This window comes from Cydia pomonella, chromosome 6 (genome assembly GCF_033807575.1).
Source record: "Cydia pomonella isolate Wapato2018A chromosome 6, ilCydPomo1, whole genome shotgun sequence".
NCBI lineage: Eukaryota > Metazoa > Arthropoda > Insecta > Lepidoptera > Tortricidae > Cydia > Cydia pomonella.
Window position 1 is genome coordinate 8,477,440 of NC_084708.1, and position 12,474 is coordinate 8,489,913.

General features: G+C 38.6%; 1 protein-coding gene across 3 annotated transcripts; it reads left to right on the forward strand.

Moving 5' to 3' along the window:
* The first annotated feature begins 527 nt into the window (after nt 1-527).
* LOC133518872 (N-alpha-acetyltransferase 35, NatC auxiliary subunit) lies at nt 528-12,438 on the forward strand. Of its 3 annotated transcripts, none has more exons than XM_061852633.1 (14): nt 528-980; nt 1,682-1,764; nt 1,983-2,134; nt 2,593-2,816; nt 3,544-3,724; nt 4,170-4,356; nt 4,896-5,077; nt 5,388-5,624; nt 5,746-5,886; nt 6,349-6,512; nt 7,799-8,033; nt 8,964-9,121; nt 10,795-10,888; nt 11,348-12,438. In XM_061852633.1, the coding sequence occupies exons 1-14, from the start codon at nt 946-948 to the stop codon at nt 11,486-11,488; spliced, it is 2,214 nt and encodes a 737-aa protein (XP_061708617.1). In that variant the 5' UTR covers nt 528-945; the 3' UTR covers nt 11,489-12,438. The 3 variants fall into 3 exon arrangements, with proteins under 3 accessions (XP_061708617.1, XP_061708618.1, XP_061708616.1); XM_061852634.1 differs by having other exon boundaries at nt 529-901; XM_061852632.1 differs by lacking the exon at nt 528-980 and having other exon boundaries at nt 1,359-1,764.
* Nucleotides 12,439-12,474: the final 36 nt, after the last annotated feature.

Here is a 12,474-nt window from a genome sequence, read left to right on the forward strand (position 1 = left end):
AGGGATCTCATTTCAAACATAGACAGATAGAACCATACTGTGTTTGTCTTACGCAAGTACTATAGTTCGTTATTTTAGCATTAGAAAAAAGTAAAGAAGCTTGACAAGTCTTCATATTGAAAAACGCTTTCAAAAAATTGTTATTATTACTTATGAAATTAAAATAATGTAAATGATCGTATATGATTTATAATTGTAACATATTCGCTGTGACTTATTTTTCAAAAGTGTTTTTCAATAAAAAAAGACGTCATAATTGCTTATGTTCTTTCTAATTTTTTTTTATACCACGACGGTGTGCAGTAAGCATACGGCCCGCCTGATGGTAAGTAGTCAGCTTAGCCTATGGACGCCTGCAACTCCAGAGGTGTTACATGCGCGTTGCCGAATGTAACACCTCTAATGCTAAAAAAATCGTACTATAGCTAGTAATAAAAGGGATGAGTATGTTTTTCTTTTTATTTACTGATAAATTGGTCTTCATAGCAGTGTAAGGCATCTGTTTACGGTTCAATTTGTAATGATTAATGGTCAATAGGGGATATTACGTAAAACTCTGCGGAGAGGGCGCCACTACCACATTCTTAAAGCTTATCACGAAACACGAAATTGAAATTTCGTTATCTGTCTCTCTATCACTCTTGTGGATTTGAGCGATAAAGAGGCCAGATAGCAAAATTTCGATTTTCGCGTTTATTTTTTCTAATGTTTCGTCTGGACGGGCCTTAACTATTTAGTCTATGGATCGATTGTGACATTTAAATGACACTTATGACATTCTTCATTTTATAATCTGTGGTTAATGTATTCCATTGCGCTGGCCGTCGGTAAAAATATCTTATTTCGGCTCGGAAAACTCTAATGTATTGATTTTCCCCGCCCGGTTTTATAGAAATTGACGGTAACTTATCTTCACCATTATTTAGTTCATGAATTTATTATAACATGGGTGACAGTGACGATTATTTCGATGGTGTTGGGTTAGTAATAAATGCATGAATTTTAGTGTTTCTTTATTCGTTGGTTTTGTGTGTATTGGATATGTATATTTGTAGTTTTATTTTATCACCACAAAGCTGTTTGTTGGAGTCTCATAATATCTCATTCATCATTAGGTACTCTTACTTCTAAGGTAACCTTCAAGTCTCAAAAATCTTTTTCATGAAAGTTGCATTTTGTTGGGCCCTTTGTATTATACCAACGTGTTCCCATTCAAAATATTTTGCCTAATATACATCAATATCATCTACTTTTAACATTTATTTTATAAAAGTACAATGTTATTAGTCAACTTGCTAAATATTGTTTGTTATATTTTTTATACATATACAGTGTTAACTCTATATAGCGACACTCAAGGGACCAAACGTTTTTTGACGCTAAAGAAAGTTTTCGTTATGAGAGAAATTAGGCAAAGAGAGGCCTATGCTCGGCAGTGGGCATCTGGAGGCAAAAACGATGATGATGAGAGAAAAATGAATACTAAAGTAAACCAACTATAGCTAATAAATGTCGACATTATAGGGAGTGAATCATTATATCGAGTGACGTTATATGGAGTTTACACTGTATGTTGTGTGGTATTACGAGGTGTCTCTAGGTATAATTGCAGGTAAGAAACTATGTAACCTAAAGACAACAAGATGATATATACCATAGTAATAAACTTTCTTTCCAATAGGGCCATGGACTCTATGCCTGATGCGCCTGAAGTCACCTACAACTGGGTTGATGTCACCACTGATTTCTTCAAACATATACAAGGTAACATTTCCTGATTTAGTCATGTATGCTTCAAGTCTTGCTAACAGTGACTGTCATCAGATGTCATCTCCACGGCATACACTGTTTGGTGACTGCGACTACCAGTATTGTTACAAATTTGAACCTAGAATTTGGCTAATTTAAGGTGTTGTTAAAAAAAATTAAGGTGTTGTTGGCAATAGCATACTACCATCCAAAAATCTAAATTTTTATTGCAGATTTACAACTAGGTGAACTCTTACATGATGGTCATCTTTTTGGCTTGTTTGAAGCCATGTCGGCAATTGAAATGATGGATCCAAAGATGGATGCTGGGATGCTTTGTAACCGAGGCAACCCCAAACCACTTAACTTTCAGCAGGCTGTTCAGGTACTACATATATTTATGCTTTTTGTTAAATAATGATGCATTTAAACTGATCTTCACAGTTATTATCTCTACAAGTCATGAGATTTGGGTTCTAATTTTGATATTAGTTGAATGTTGCTATATTGTCATTAGTGTATATTGCCTAAAACTGATGCCCAAGTTATGACTCATGTCATAATCTGTGATGCTCCACTAACTTTAACACATTCACTGCCAGACAAAAAACGGCGCAGTACCCCAGAAACCCATGGTCTATAGCTGCATACAAAACAACCCGCCCAGCGGGTTGTCCGGCATCTGAACGAAGTTCACGAGCGCCCACCAGGTGGGTTCCCGGCAGTGAATGTGTTGACTTTAGTAAAAAGACATCAAGAAAAATATTGAAAAGTCACAGCTTTTAAGTCAACTAATTTTCATCCATTGCTTCATTAAAACTAATTTGCATTTTATAATTTCAGGCAGGGAAATTGAAAATTGATGACTTAGAGCCAAGTGAATTGATTGGTATAATAGATGCAACAATGGCTTGCATTGTATCATGGTTGGAAGGTCATTCTTTGGCACAGACTGTGTTCACAAACCTGTACTTGCATCAGCCCCATTCAATCAATAACAAGACACTAAAGGCATATTGTATAGCTGTTTATAAGCTGCTGGATTGTATAAGAGATTGTATTAATAAGTAAGTATATTCATAGCTACTGTTAACCATTTTTTTACATTTCTAATTTCCTGTCTTTTTATAAAAAAGAAGAAAGATAAATCTTACTTAAAATCAAACAACTTTGTCATCATACTACTGAATCCTTATTGTTTGTTGAAATGGGGGAATGTGGGGTATGCCAGGTAACTTAACACCTTCCTTGCGGATAATTCAATTTAACCGCATCCTGCAGTGAACATGTTAATTTAAGGTTAATAGTGCTGGCTACGGCTCTATTTTAGCTTGGGCAAAAATGCTTAATTATGTTGGTCTGACTGCCTGTTCTCCTTTACATATCTTAACTACCCCATTATCAAACTGATTTTGTGAATCAGTTTGATAATGGGGTAGGCTGGGCAGACTATTTTACAGATGGCACCAGCATATGTTTAACCTGTCAATCCTATGATTTTTTTTCATTCAATCCTATTAATTATTTCAAATTCTTTCTCTTTTTGAAATTATATGACCCAGATGCTAAATTAAGTTAAGTCCTTTCCCTTCAAGTCAAATCCCATAAAACTAGAAATGGAGGGCTATGTCTCTCTGTTTTAAAACTTTGTAAGTTGCCAATGCCATTAAATAGTATGTGTTTTTTTAAGAATTCAGTTTTTGTTAATATTTGAAAATAGTGGAGTTTTAGAAATAAATAGTTCGAGAGGTCTACAGTTCACATGAATTATAACTATAATTCTTAAATTTTTAGAGCCCAAGTCTTTGAAGAAGAGGATTTCCAGCCAATGGGCTATGGATATCGTCTTGGCTCGAACCCACAGACTGGCAACAATTTTGGTCCCAACCTGGATGTTCCGGAGCAGAAATGTATTGCCATGCTCCGGGAGCAGGAGGAGGAACTCAATAAGAAGGCTAGGGCTTCTGGTGAGGAGGTAAGTCATGTTTCCAATACTAAGTTACGGGTGACTATTTGATTTATAGGGTAGCCCAAAAACTATGTAACATAAATTTTTAGTGTGGCATATTATTTAAAAAAATGTCAAATGTTTGCGTTTATGTATCAGAGACAAAGGAAAATATTTTCAAGAAATCGAGTTCCTTGATCATATGTTACTACATTTATTGAATTGTTAAAACAATGACAAGTTATTGTTTGTAGAATGTTTGTATACCTTATTTACGCCATCATGTACATAGAGCAACGCTTGCATCATATCACTTAAATTGAGCAAACCAGAGTTTAGTTTGATTGTTTTACTACATACTAGAATAAATTGTGAAATATGATTTGAGTTTTTTTTACACACAGCAGATTGAAAAAAGTAAAATAATCTAGGTGGTGACTCACCCGAAATTAAAGAAAATCGACATTTCCAGGACAATGTATGGACCGCCCTAGCTGCCCGCATCCGCTTCACCAGGATGTTCTACCAGGCCCTCCTCCTGATCACCAAGAAGGACCCTCAGTCTGGTGCCGACTGCGTGGCCCTACTCAATGGCTGCTCCGAGATGATGAAGCTCATCATCAAGACAGCTGGGCTGGGGACTCAACCTGTAGAAAACTGTTAGTTATAAATATAATCGAAAATGCAAATAACCACGAAATACTGTTGTATAGTTATGTGGTTTACTTTGAGGGACTTTGACTTTAATAAATGTGTTTTTATTGCTATAATTTTACAGTTGATGCCATATATACATTTGGTTCTTCTATAAAACAGGCTTGGTTGTGTATAGAAAAGAAAATGCACAAGCCTATTGTTTTCAAAGTAATCTATTACTTACTTAGAAGGCGGATGATAATTGTTTTGACTCTATTTGATTTAAATAGGTAGACCATATCATAAAACAATGTTTAAAATATCACATATCAAAATGTCATTACTGGAGGTATACCAAAAATTACCTTCATAAATCTTAATTTGCAGTCTACTTCTTAAATTTTTAACTTCTTCTCAGATCTTAATTTGTGGGATATATTTTAATTTCAGTTTCTTAACTGAAATTTAAATTTGCGGTCTACCTCTGTTGAAGCTTGAACAGCCGACTTTGAAGTAGTTGACTTCTTAATTCAGCAAGAGATATTATATTGCCTCTTTTCAGCGGACTCTCCAAACCCGATGGGGTTCGAGCCGATGATAAACCAGCGGTTGCTCCCGCCCACGTTCCCGCGCTACACCCGCATCAAGCCGCGGGCCGAGGCGTTAGCTTACTGCGACGAGCTCGTGTCGAGACTGCGGCGCGCCTGGAAGATCACGTCCTGTACCAACTTCCACACCGCACTGGTATGTATGTGCACCTCGCTTTACCCATAGACGCGAGTCATTGATCAATCTACAACTGAATTTAGTCCTGCGTATATTCACTGGCTTTTTATGATTCCTGCAAGTTCGTATAACCATCTGTTCAAGGTGCTCCAACCATTATTCTTGTTGTCCCAATTCTTTTTTCACTCACCTCAAACTATCACGCAATATATACTCTAATAAGCCAACTTGATATAACAGTATGCAAAGGTGCGAAATTTAAACTTTGTATGGGACATCGCGAAGGCGCCTACATTTTTCCGGAGTATAAAAACCTTTTATCCCACAGGACTTCTTCATGGAGTTCAGCCGGCAGCGCGCCTGCATCCTGTCCCGCTCGGCGCTGCAGCTGCTGTACCTCAGCCCGTCCCCCGCCAGCACCGCCAGCATGGCCCAGAGCGCCATGAACGCGCCGCCCGGCCAGCCGAGGCCGCCGCACGCCTTCGTCGAGATATTACGAGAGTCTGTTCGAAGCTTTGTTAATCCACCGGCGTTGACCCCCAAATCACCTATACCTACACCACAGGTATGTAACACTGACGATTTTATGTGGAAGACGAATAAATGGCCTAGAGCGCCTTGAACGCCTTCGTCGAGATATTACGAGAGTCTGTTCGAAGCTTCGTTAACCCACCATCTTTTTGCAGGCACGCGAATTCGTAGAGAACTTCCTCGCTCGCTGCGTTCGTCCGTTCGCAGTGTTACTGCAAGTCTGCGGACATAATCGTGCACGCCAGCGAGACAAGTTGGCCCTACTGTTAGATGAATTCGCAGCGCTGCAAGAAGAGGTTAGTACCAGACCAACTAACTCATGTTTGTTAATAAAGGTACGCAGAGTCCGGGATGCTCGAACTATCGAGAGACAACCTTAAAATTAGACCTAATTACGAGTGATAGGTACGCGATAATATATATAGTCACAAATCCTGTGAGAAAGGCTTTATCGCTGCGGTTTATGTATATCATCAATTTATAATTTGTATCTGTCGATGGAAAAAGGAGATAAGAATCAAATTTTTCACTTGAGCAAATATCACCCTGACATCCTTATGTAGCGTAATTTTATTTACATCACAGCCAAACACTTTGTCTATCAAAATGGGCTTCTGACACACGTATTATTACACGTAGTATTTTTCACCGTATTTTATACCGTAAGCTGTGTCGGCTATGGCAGACAGAAGCGGTCAAAGAGTTAACAACAATGTGATTTTTAAGAAAAAATCTTGATGCAATTGAGCAAATTGCAGGCAGAAAGCGTGGACGCAGTGGTGAGCGGAGCAGCCGGTACAGCGCCGCGGGCGTGCTTTGGCACGTGGCTCTTATACCATGTTCTACGAGTCATGATCGCCTACCTGCTGTCCGGGCTGGAGTTGGAGCTGTACAGCGTCCACGAGTACCACTACATATTCTGGTGAGTCTCAAGTGACTATTGACGTGGATGCTTTCGTTCGTGGCTCTTATACCACGTGCTGGGCGTCATTTTTTTTATGATACAGGAGGAAAATGATCAGACGGATCACCTGATGGTAAGCGATTACCGCCGCCCATGGACACCCATGGTCATGATTGCCTACCTGCTGTCCGGGCTCGAGCTGGAGCTCTACAGCACGTAAAAGTACTACTACATATTCTGGCGAGTCTGATGATCGATGACGCAGTATTAGTGATGCTTCGGCTGCGCGTCAAGATTGCCTACCTGCTGTCCGGGCTCGAGCTGTAGCCCTACAGCGCACAAGAGTACTATTATATATTCTGGTGAGTCTACTGACCAATGTAGTGATGCTATACCGCACGTGGTTGTTGTATCACGTTCAACGAGTCATTATAGTAACGTGACTGAGGGCCTTCCACGAACATGAGAGTTCGCAAATAATTGGGTTAAAAGAGAAAGATGGTTTGGGTCCGGTTGGATTACGGAACGGTCTGATGGAGAATCTTAAATGTAGCGGAATTATATATATTTTCACCTCGCTTCTTCCATCTGGGTTCTTTAGAAAAGCGCCTAACCTAGGTTAGTTACATTCGGCTTAGATATTTTCACGCTAATTAAGAACACTTATCAGTTTCCCTGCCTCTATTCGCATCCAGAACCACATGATGGTTCTCAGACACAATTAATCCCTTGAGCATACATTATGTATCAAATTGCGTGTATAGCGTCCGCGGTACAGGTAACTTTTTTAAACAAAAAATATTACGTTGCTAATCCGCGAAAAGATAACGTGCTAGTCAATCAGTGGGAACCCGTTATACTTACTTGGATTAGCAAAGCAATATTTTTTCACCTCAGCAGCCCGAACAAGCCTACTTTCGTCACTCCAGGGAGTGAGACAAGCTTTCGTCATAACGATGATGCCTTTCAATCATGTAAATAAATGTGGTTAACTTTACTTGATGTTGAATTTTTTAAACCTTTAATATGTTCTCACTACTGAGGCGAAAAGTTGTATGTCACACGAGAGCAAAGATATTTTACATCTCGTGTTTTTGAGTCCCTCGCTACGCTCAAGATTCTAATTTAGAATCGCACGAAAACCCAACTTTCCTCTCCTGTTGCACAAATAACTATTGTTTTAATTAGTATGGATTTCCGCAAAGTCACACCTAAATTCTATTTATTATTAGGTTTTTGCCAAAGCGGTTGAACAGCCAATCCTAGTTTCATACTAAGAAAATGTGTAATTACATTTGTGGCAGGTACCTGTACGAGTTCCTGTACGGCTGGCTGGTGTCGGCGCTGGGCCGCGCGGAGGGGCTGGCGGGGGCGGGCGCGGCGGCGGGCGCGGGGCCGGGGGCGGGGGCGGGCGCGGGCGCGGGCGCGCGGCGCGCCGACGCCAAGAAGGGCGCGCGCAAGAAGAAGCGGACGCGGCCCTACGCCAGGGAGGCGCTCATGTGCCAGGTCATGCAGAACATGTGCGGGGGATATTATAAGGTTCATGCCTGCTTTATTTATTTACCCCCTTATTCATAAACGTGTACTAAAGTTACGAAGCCGCTAATAATCGTTTGTCCCTTTCCGACGTTTTGGTATGGTGGAAAGGGACAAACGATTATTAGCGGCTTCGTAACGTAACGTTACGTTAGTACACGTTTATAAATAAGGGGGTTATTATATACCTTCGCTGACAAGTGTCTCGCTCGTTCTGAGCGTGCACCGACCGCCATGCCATTAATTTATTTTAACCAATATCTCTCGCGCGCGCACTCGGGCGTGGTTCGTGACTACGTGTAAAGGTGCAGTAAGTTCATGTTCTTGTCTCACTCTCACTGAGCGTAAGCGTGAGAGAGATGGAAGTGCGTGCCCGAGAGCGCGGATATCATGTTTTTTGATTTTCCCTCGAGTATAATATCGCTCATTTCTAGAATTAATTGTAATAAGTTTAGCTTTTGTGTAAAATTTGTTATAAAGTTTTAAATATTGCTCATTTCTAGAATTAATTGTAATATGTTTAGCTTTTGTGTAAAATTTATTATAAAGTTTTAAAGTATATTTTAGACCTATGTTCGGGATTTTTTTTCTATCGAAGGAAAGTCAAAAACCAAGCATCAAATCGCTAGAGAAAGATCTCAAGCTTGCTAATTAAATTTATGGCAGCCGTAATGAGCCCCAAAAAAGCGCTATGGCTTTTTTAAATTCGTTTTCTGAACCTGCTGCAGCTTAAGAGTCTGTCCACATTAAGTTTGCGCACTGAATGCTACGTCAAGTATAGCGCTGCCAGAAATTGTCATTGTCAAGTTGCTACAATTGCAAGCTTAGCGTGAACAAACTCTTCTTTAATTATGTAATCCATGCACTATTATATTGTAAACTTTTTGTTTAAAAATATTCCATTAATTTTAGTACACCTTATATTTTCCACAGGCTTTAGTAGCGTTCAAACTCCAAGGCAAGATCCGGCAGCCGCAGTCGCAGTTCGACAACGAAGCCGTGCGGTACAAGCACCGCTTCGCGCCGCTGTCCGTGCTCACGCCGCCGCAAGTGCACTACCACGAGTTCACGGAGATGACGCAGCCGGCCCAGTAAGTTGTTACATGTTTAGTACTCGAACAAGCGTGCGAAGCGAAACGATTTTTTTTATACCACGTCGGTGGCAAACAAGCATGCGGCCCGCTTGATGGTAAGCAGTCACCGTAGCTTAGCCAAGTTCTTACATTCAACTCGAAACACAGTGCTGGCTAAGAGCACATTTCGGTGTTTTTGACAAATGTGTTCTAATTTAAATGATATTGCGTAAACGTGTAGTTAAGGGCATCACATTTTAGTCATTAAGTTATGAGTAGGCTCGATCATGGGTTTATGGCGCTAGAAGAGCCTAGAAGGCCTAAAAGCTATTTATGAGGGGGTCTTGCTATTCTGGTCAACTCCTATGTAAGAAAGTATGAGTGGCCAGAGTGTACATTCATTGGTAGTGACGGCCAGTTTCCAGTTCGGGGCGAACTACTAGTTTAAAGCAATCACAGCGTAATACTTACAAGCACCGCTTCGCATCTTTGTCCGTACACACTAATTCAGAGACGTAGCCGGTTCAGTAAGAGGTTGCAAACATTCTCACTCTAAATACCTCTCCACCCCCACAAAATATGCAGGCGCAGGCAATAGTTCTTTAAGTGCTTATGGTTGTATTCAATAGAAGAGTAATGAGAGATACTATTTCATAGTTTTTTAGGGTTCCGTAGCCAAATGGCATAAAACGGAACCCTTATAGTTTCGCCATGTCCGTCTGTCTGTCTGTCTGTCTGTCTGTCTGTCTGTCTGTCCGAGGCTTTGCTCCGTGGTCGTTAGTGCTATAAAGCTGAAATTTGGCATGGATATATAAATCAATAAAGCCGACAAAGTCGTACAATAAAATCTAAAAATTTAATTTTTTTTAGGGTACCTCCCCTACACGTAAAGTGGGGGTGAAATTTTTTTTTCGCTTCAACCCTAGAGTGTGGGGTATCGTTGGAAAGGTCTTTCAAAACTAATAGGGGTTTTCAAGAAACATTTTTTGATAAAGTGAATATATTCGGAGATAATCGCTCCGAAAGAAAAAAAAATGTGTCCCCCCCCTCTAACTTTTGAACCATAGGTCCAAAAAATATGAAAAAAATCGTGGAAGTAGAGCTTAAGAAAGACATTAAATGAAAACTATAGCGGACATGATCAGTTTAGCTGTTTTTGAGTTATCGCAAAAAGTTTTTCCTTCATAGTAAAAAGACTTACTTTAATTAGGTACTGATTATGCAAATTTAACAATTTACTATACTTTAAGCTCCAGTTTAGCTTATTGTGACGGAAGAGTAACTACGGAACCCTACACTGAGCGTGGCCCGACATGCTCTTGGCCGGTTATTTATATTGTTGTGTGTTGACGATTCTTATTGGGAGATATTATTTGTGTTATTTTATTAATTTATCGTTGTTATTTTTATTGTTCTCGTATTTTCGTAAATTTTGACATTGTAAATTTATATTTTGGATTTTGTAAGTATTTACCTACTTACTGTTATTCTAATTGTATTGATAATCCTTATTGGAGCTATAATTTTATTTCATTAGTATTGTTATTATTTTCATTTTTATTTTATTTAACGATCATGATAGAAATTCTTGTATATTTGACATCAATGCAAATTTATTATGTAATTTTCTTTCATGAAATAAATCATCTAATCTAATCTAATCAATTAATAATTTGTCTTTTTTGTTTCAGATACGAAAATCCTGTGATACTATATTTAGGGGGATGCAAACACTTTCAACAAGCTAGATCGCTTTTAGAAACTATCACAACTCCAGATCAAGAGGTAAGCTTGATGAACCTTGCTTGATATTGTATTTTATTGACTTGCTAGTAAGTCTTTTGAAATAATATTCCATGCGTCTTCAAATGGGATGGGACAAGGATATGCCAAATGAGACACACATAATTTCGCATCAACATAAATATTATTTTATTATGAAATTATGTAGTTGAATTTTGATATATGAAAATTTATTTAGTCCAAAGTTAGGCTCTTCGTTGCTTTAAAGGGAACACTTCTATGTATTTTTATAAGGTGTGATATTTAAAAACTAAATTATGATCGTAATATTTTTCTTTCAAATTGTTAAATTGTGATTTACAATATTACACAGTATAAATTGTGTAATATGGTGAAACAATTATGAATGCACTTTACGTATTTAGTAAGTTCTTTTTGTTTATTATTCATTGTAAGCTTGTGTTTCAGATAAGTAAATAATTGTGTTTATATTTGTTACAGATAACCGATCTTCTAAAAGTAGCAAAAACAAATTTCGTAGTATTAAAGCTGCTAGCGGGCGGCCACAAGCGGGACTCTACGACGCCGCCGGAGTTCGACTTTACTGTACATAGACACTTCCCCATTATCAAACTTGTATAATAATAGTACACTGTGATACAAGTGTGCTACGTTGCCGTAACCGTAAAGCCGATGTGTGCAATGACCAATGCACACGCGTTTCATACGTTTTTCGACGTTATCCAAGCTAGTTAAAGCAAAGAGAATTTGAAATAGAGGTGGATTGTTAAAGAAAATTTTGTAGCCACGGTAAATTTAAGTCTAAAATCTGTCATAATGTCTGCCGGCCCGGCTGGCGGCGGCCGGCGCCCTCCAGTCCTTGTAATCTACTCGACCAATTTAAGAAGGTTCCGTCTCCATACATATTATTAGCGATTAATTACAATCTTAACTCAATCGGATTATCATACATTACCGCACAAGTGCTATAATATAATAAAAAAGCACGCGTGTGTAGTATCTAGGGTTATGAGCCTAAAAGCGGTTCAATAAGTTCCACGTTACGAGCAAGAGTGTTGAAAATAAATCTTTATAATATAGACAGAGTAATGAACAACACTGTTGCCCAGTGTATATGACTGAATGAGCCCTAACTGAGGTACATTATGGTCATAACCTCATAAGGATCACGAGCGCGTAATGTCTTTATTCAGACTTTTCGCCGTTTAAGTTTATTTTATTCTCAAGGTTAGCGATTTTAACTTTTATTCAGTTTTTATTTTTCGATATGTATTCCCTTTTGTCGGTTAGTTAATACAATAAAACATACCCACCAGTAATAATACCTGAATCCAATTTTCGATCTGATGTGAGGTCTGACCTATTGTTATAGTGCTAAACTTATCAACTATATTGAACAAAGTTGCATACGCCGGCCAATTAGACCAAATATTTAATCATGATAGATTTTGATAGAATTATTCGAATTTTTAAGGATTATGTTAAATTGTAAGTCTCACAAATCCAACTAATTACCAACATAAAACTGTGTTTAACTTTCTTATTGCTGAATTAAAAATTACTATTAAAAATTAAGGCCAAAATATTGTACATAGCAAAAGATGTCA

Excerpts from the sequence above, each read along its gene's own strand:
- LOC133518872 (XM_061852632.1), top strand. The coding sequence starts at position 1,644 with ATGATATATACCATAGTAATAAACTTTCTTTCCAATAGGGCCATGGAC. Across the intron at positions 6,513-7,798 it reads GAGTACCACTACATATTCTG|GTACCTGTACGAGTTCCTGT; the intron begins GTGAGTCTCAAG and ends CATTTGTGGCAG. Across the intron at positions 10,889-11,347 it reads TCACAACTCCAGATCAAGAG|ATAACCGATCTTCTAAAAGT; the intron begins GTAAGCTTGATG and ends TATTTGTTACAG.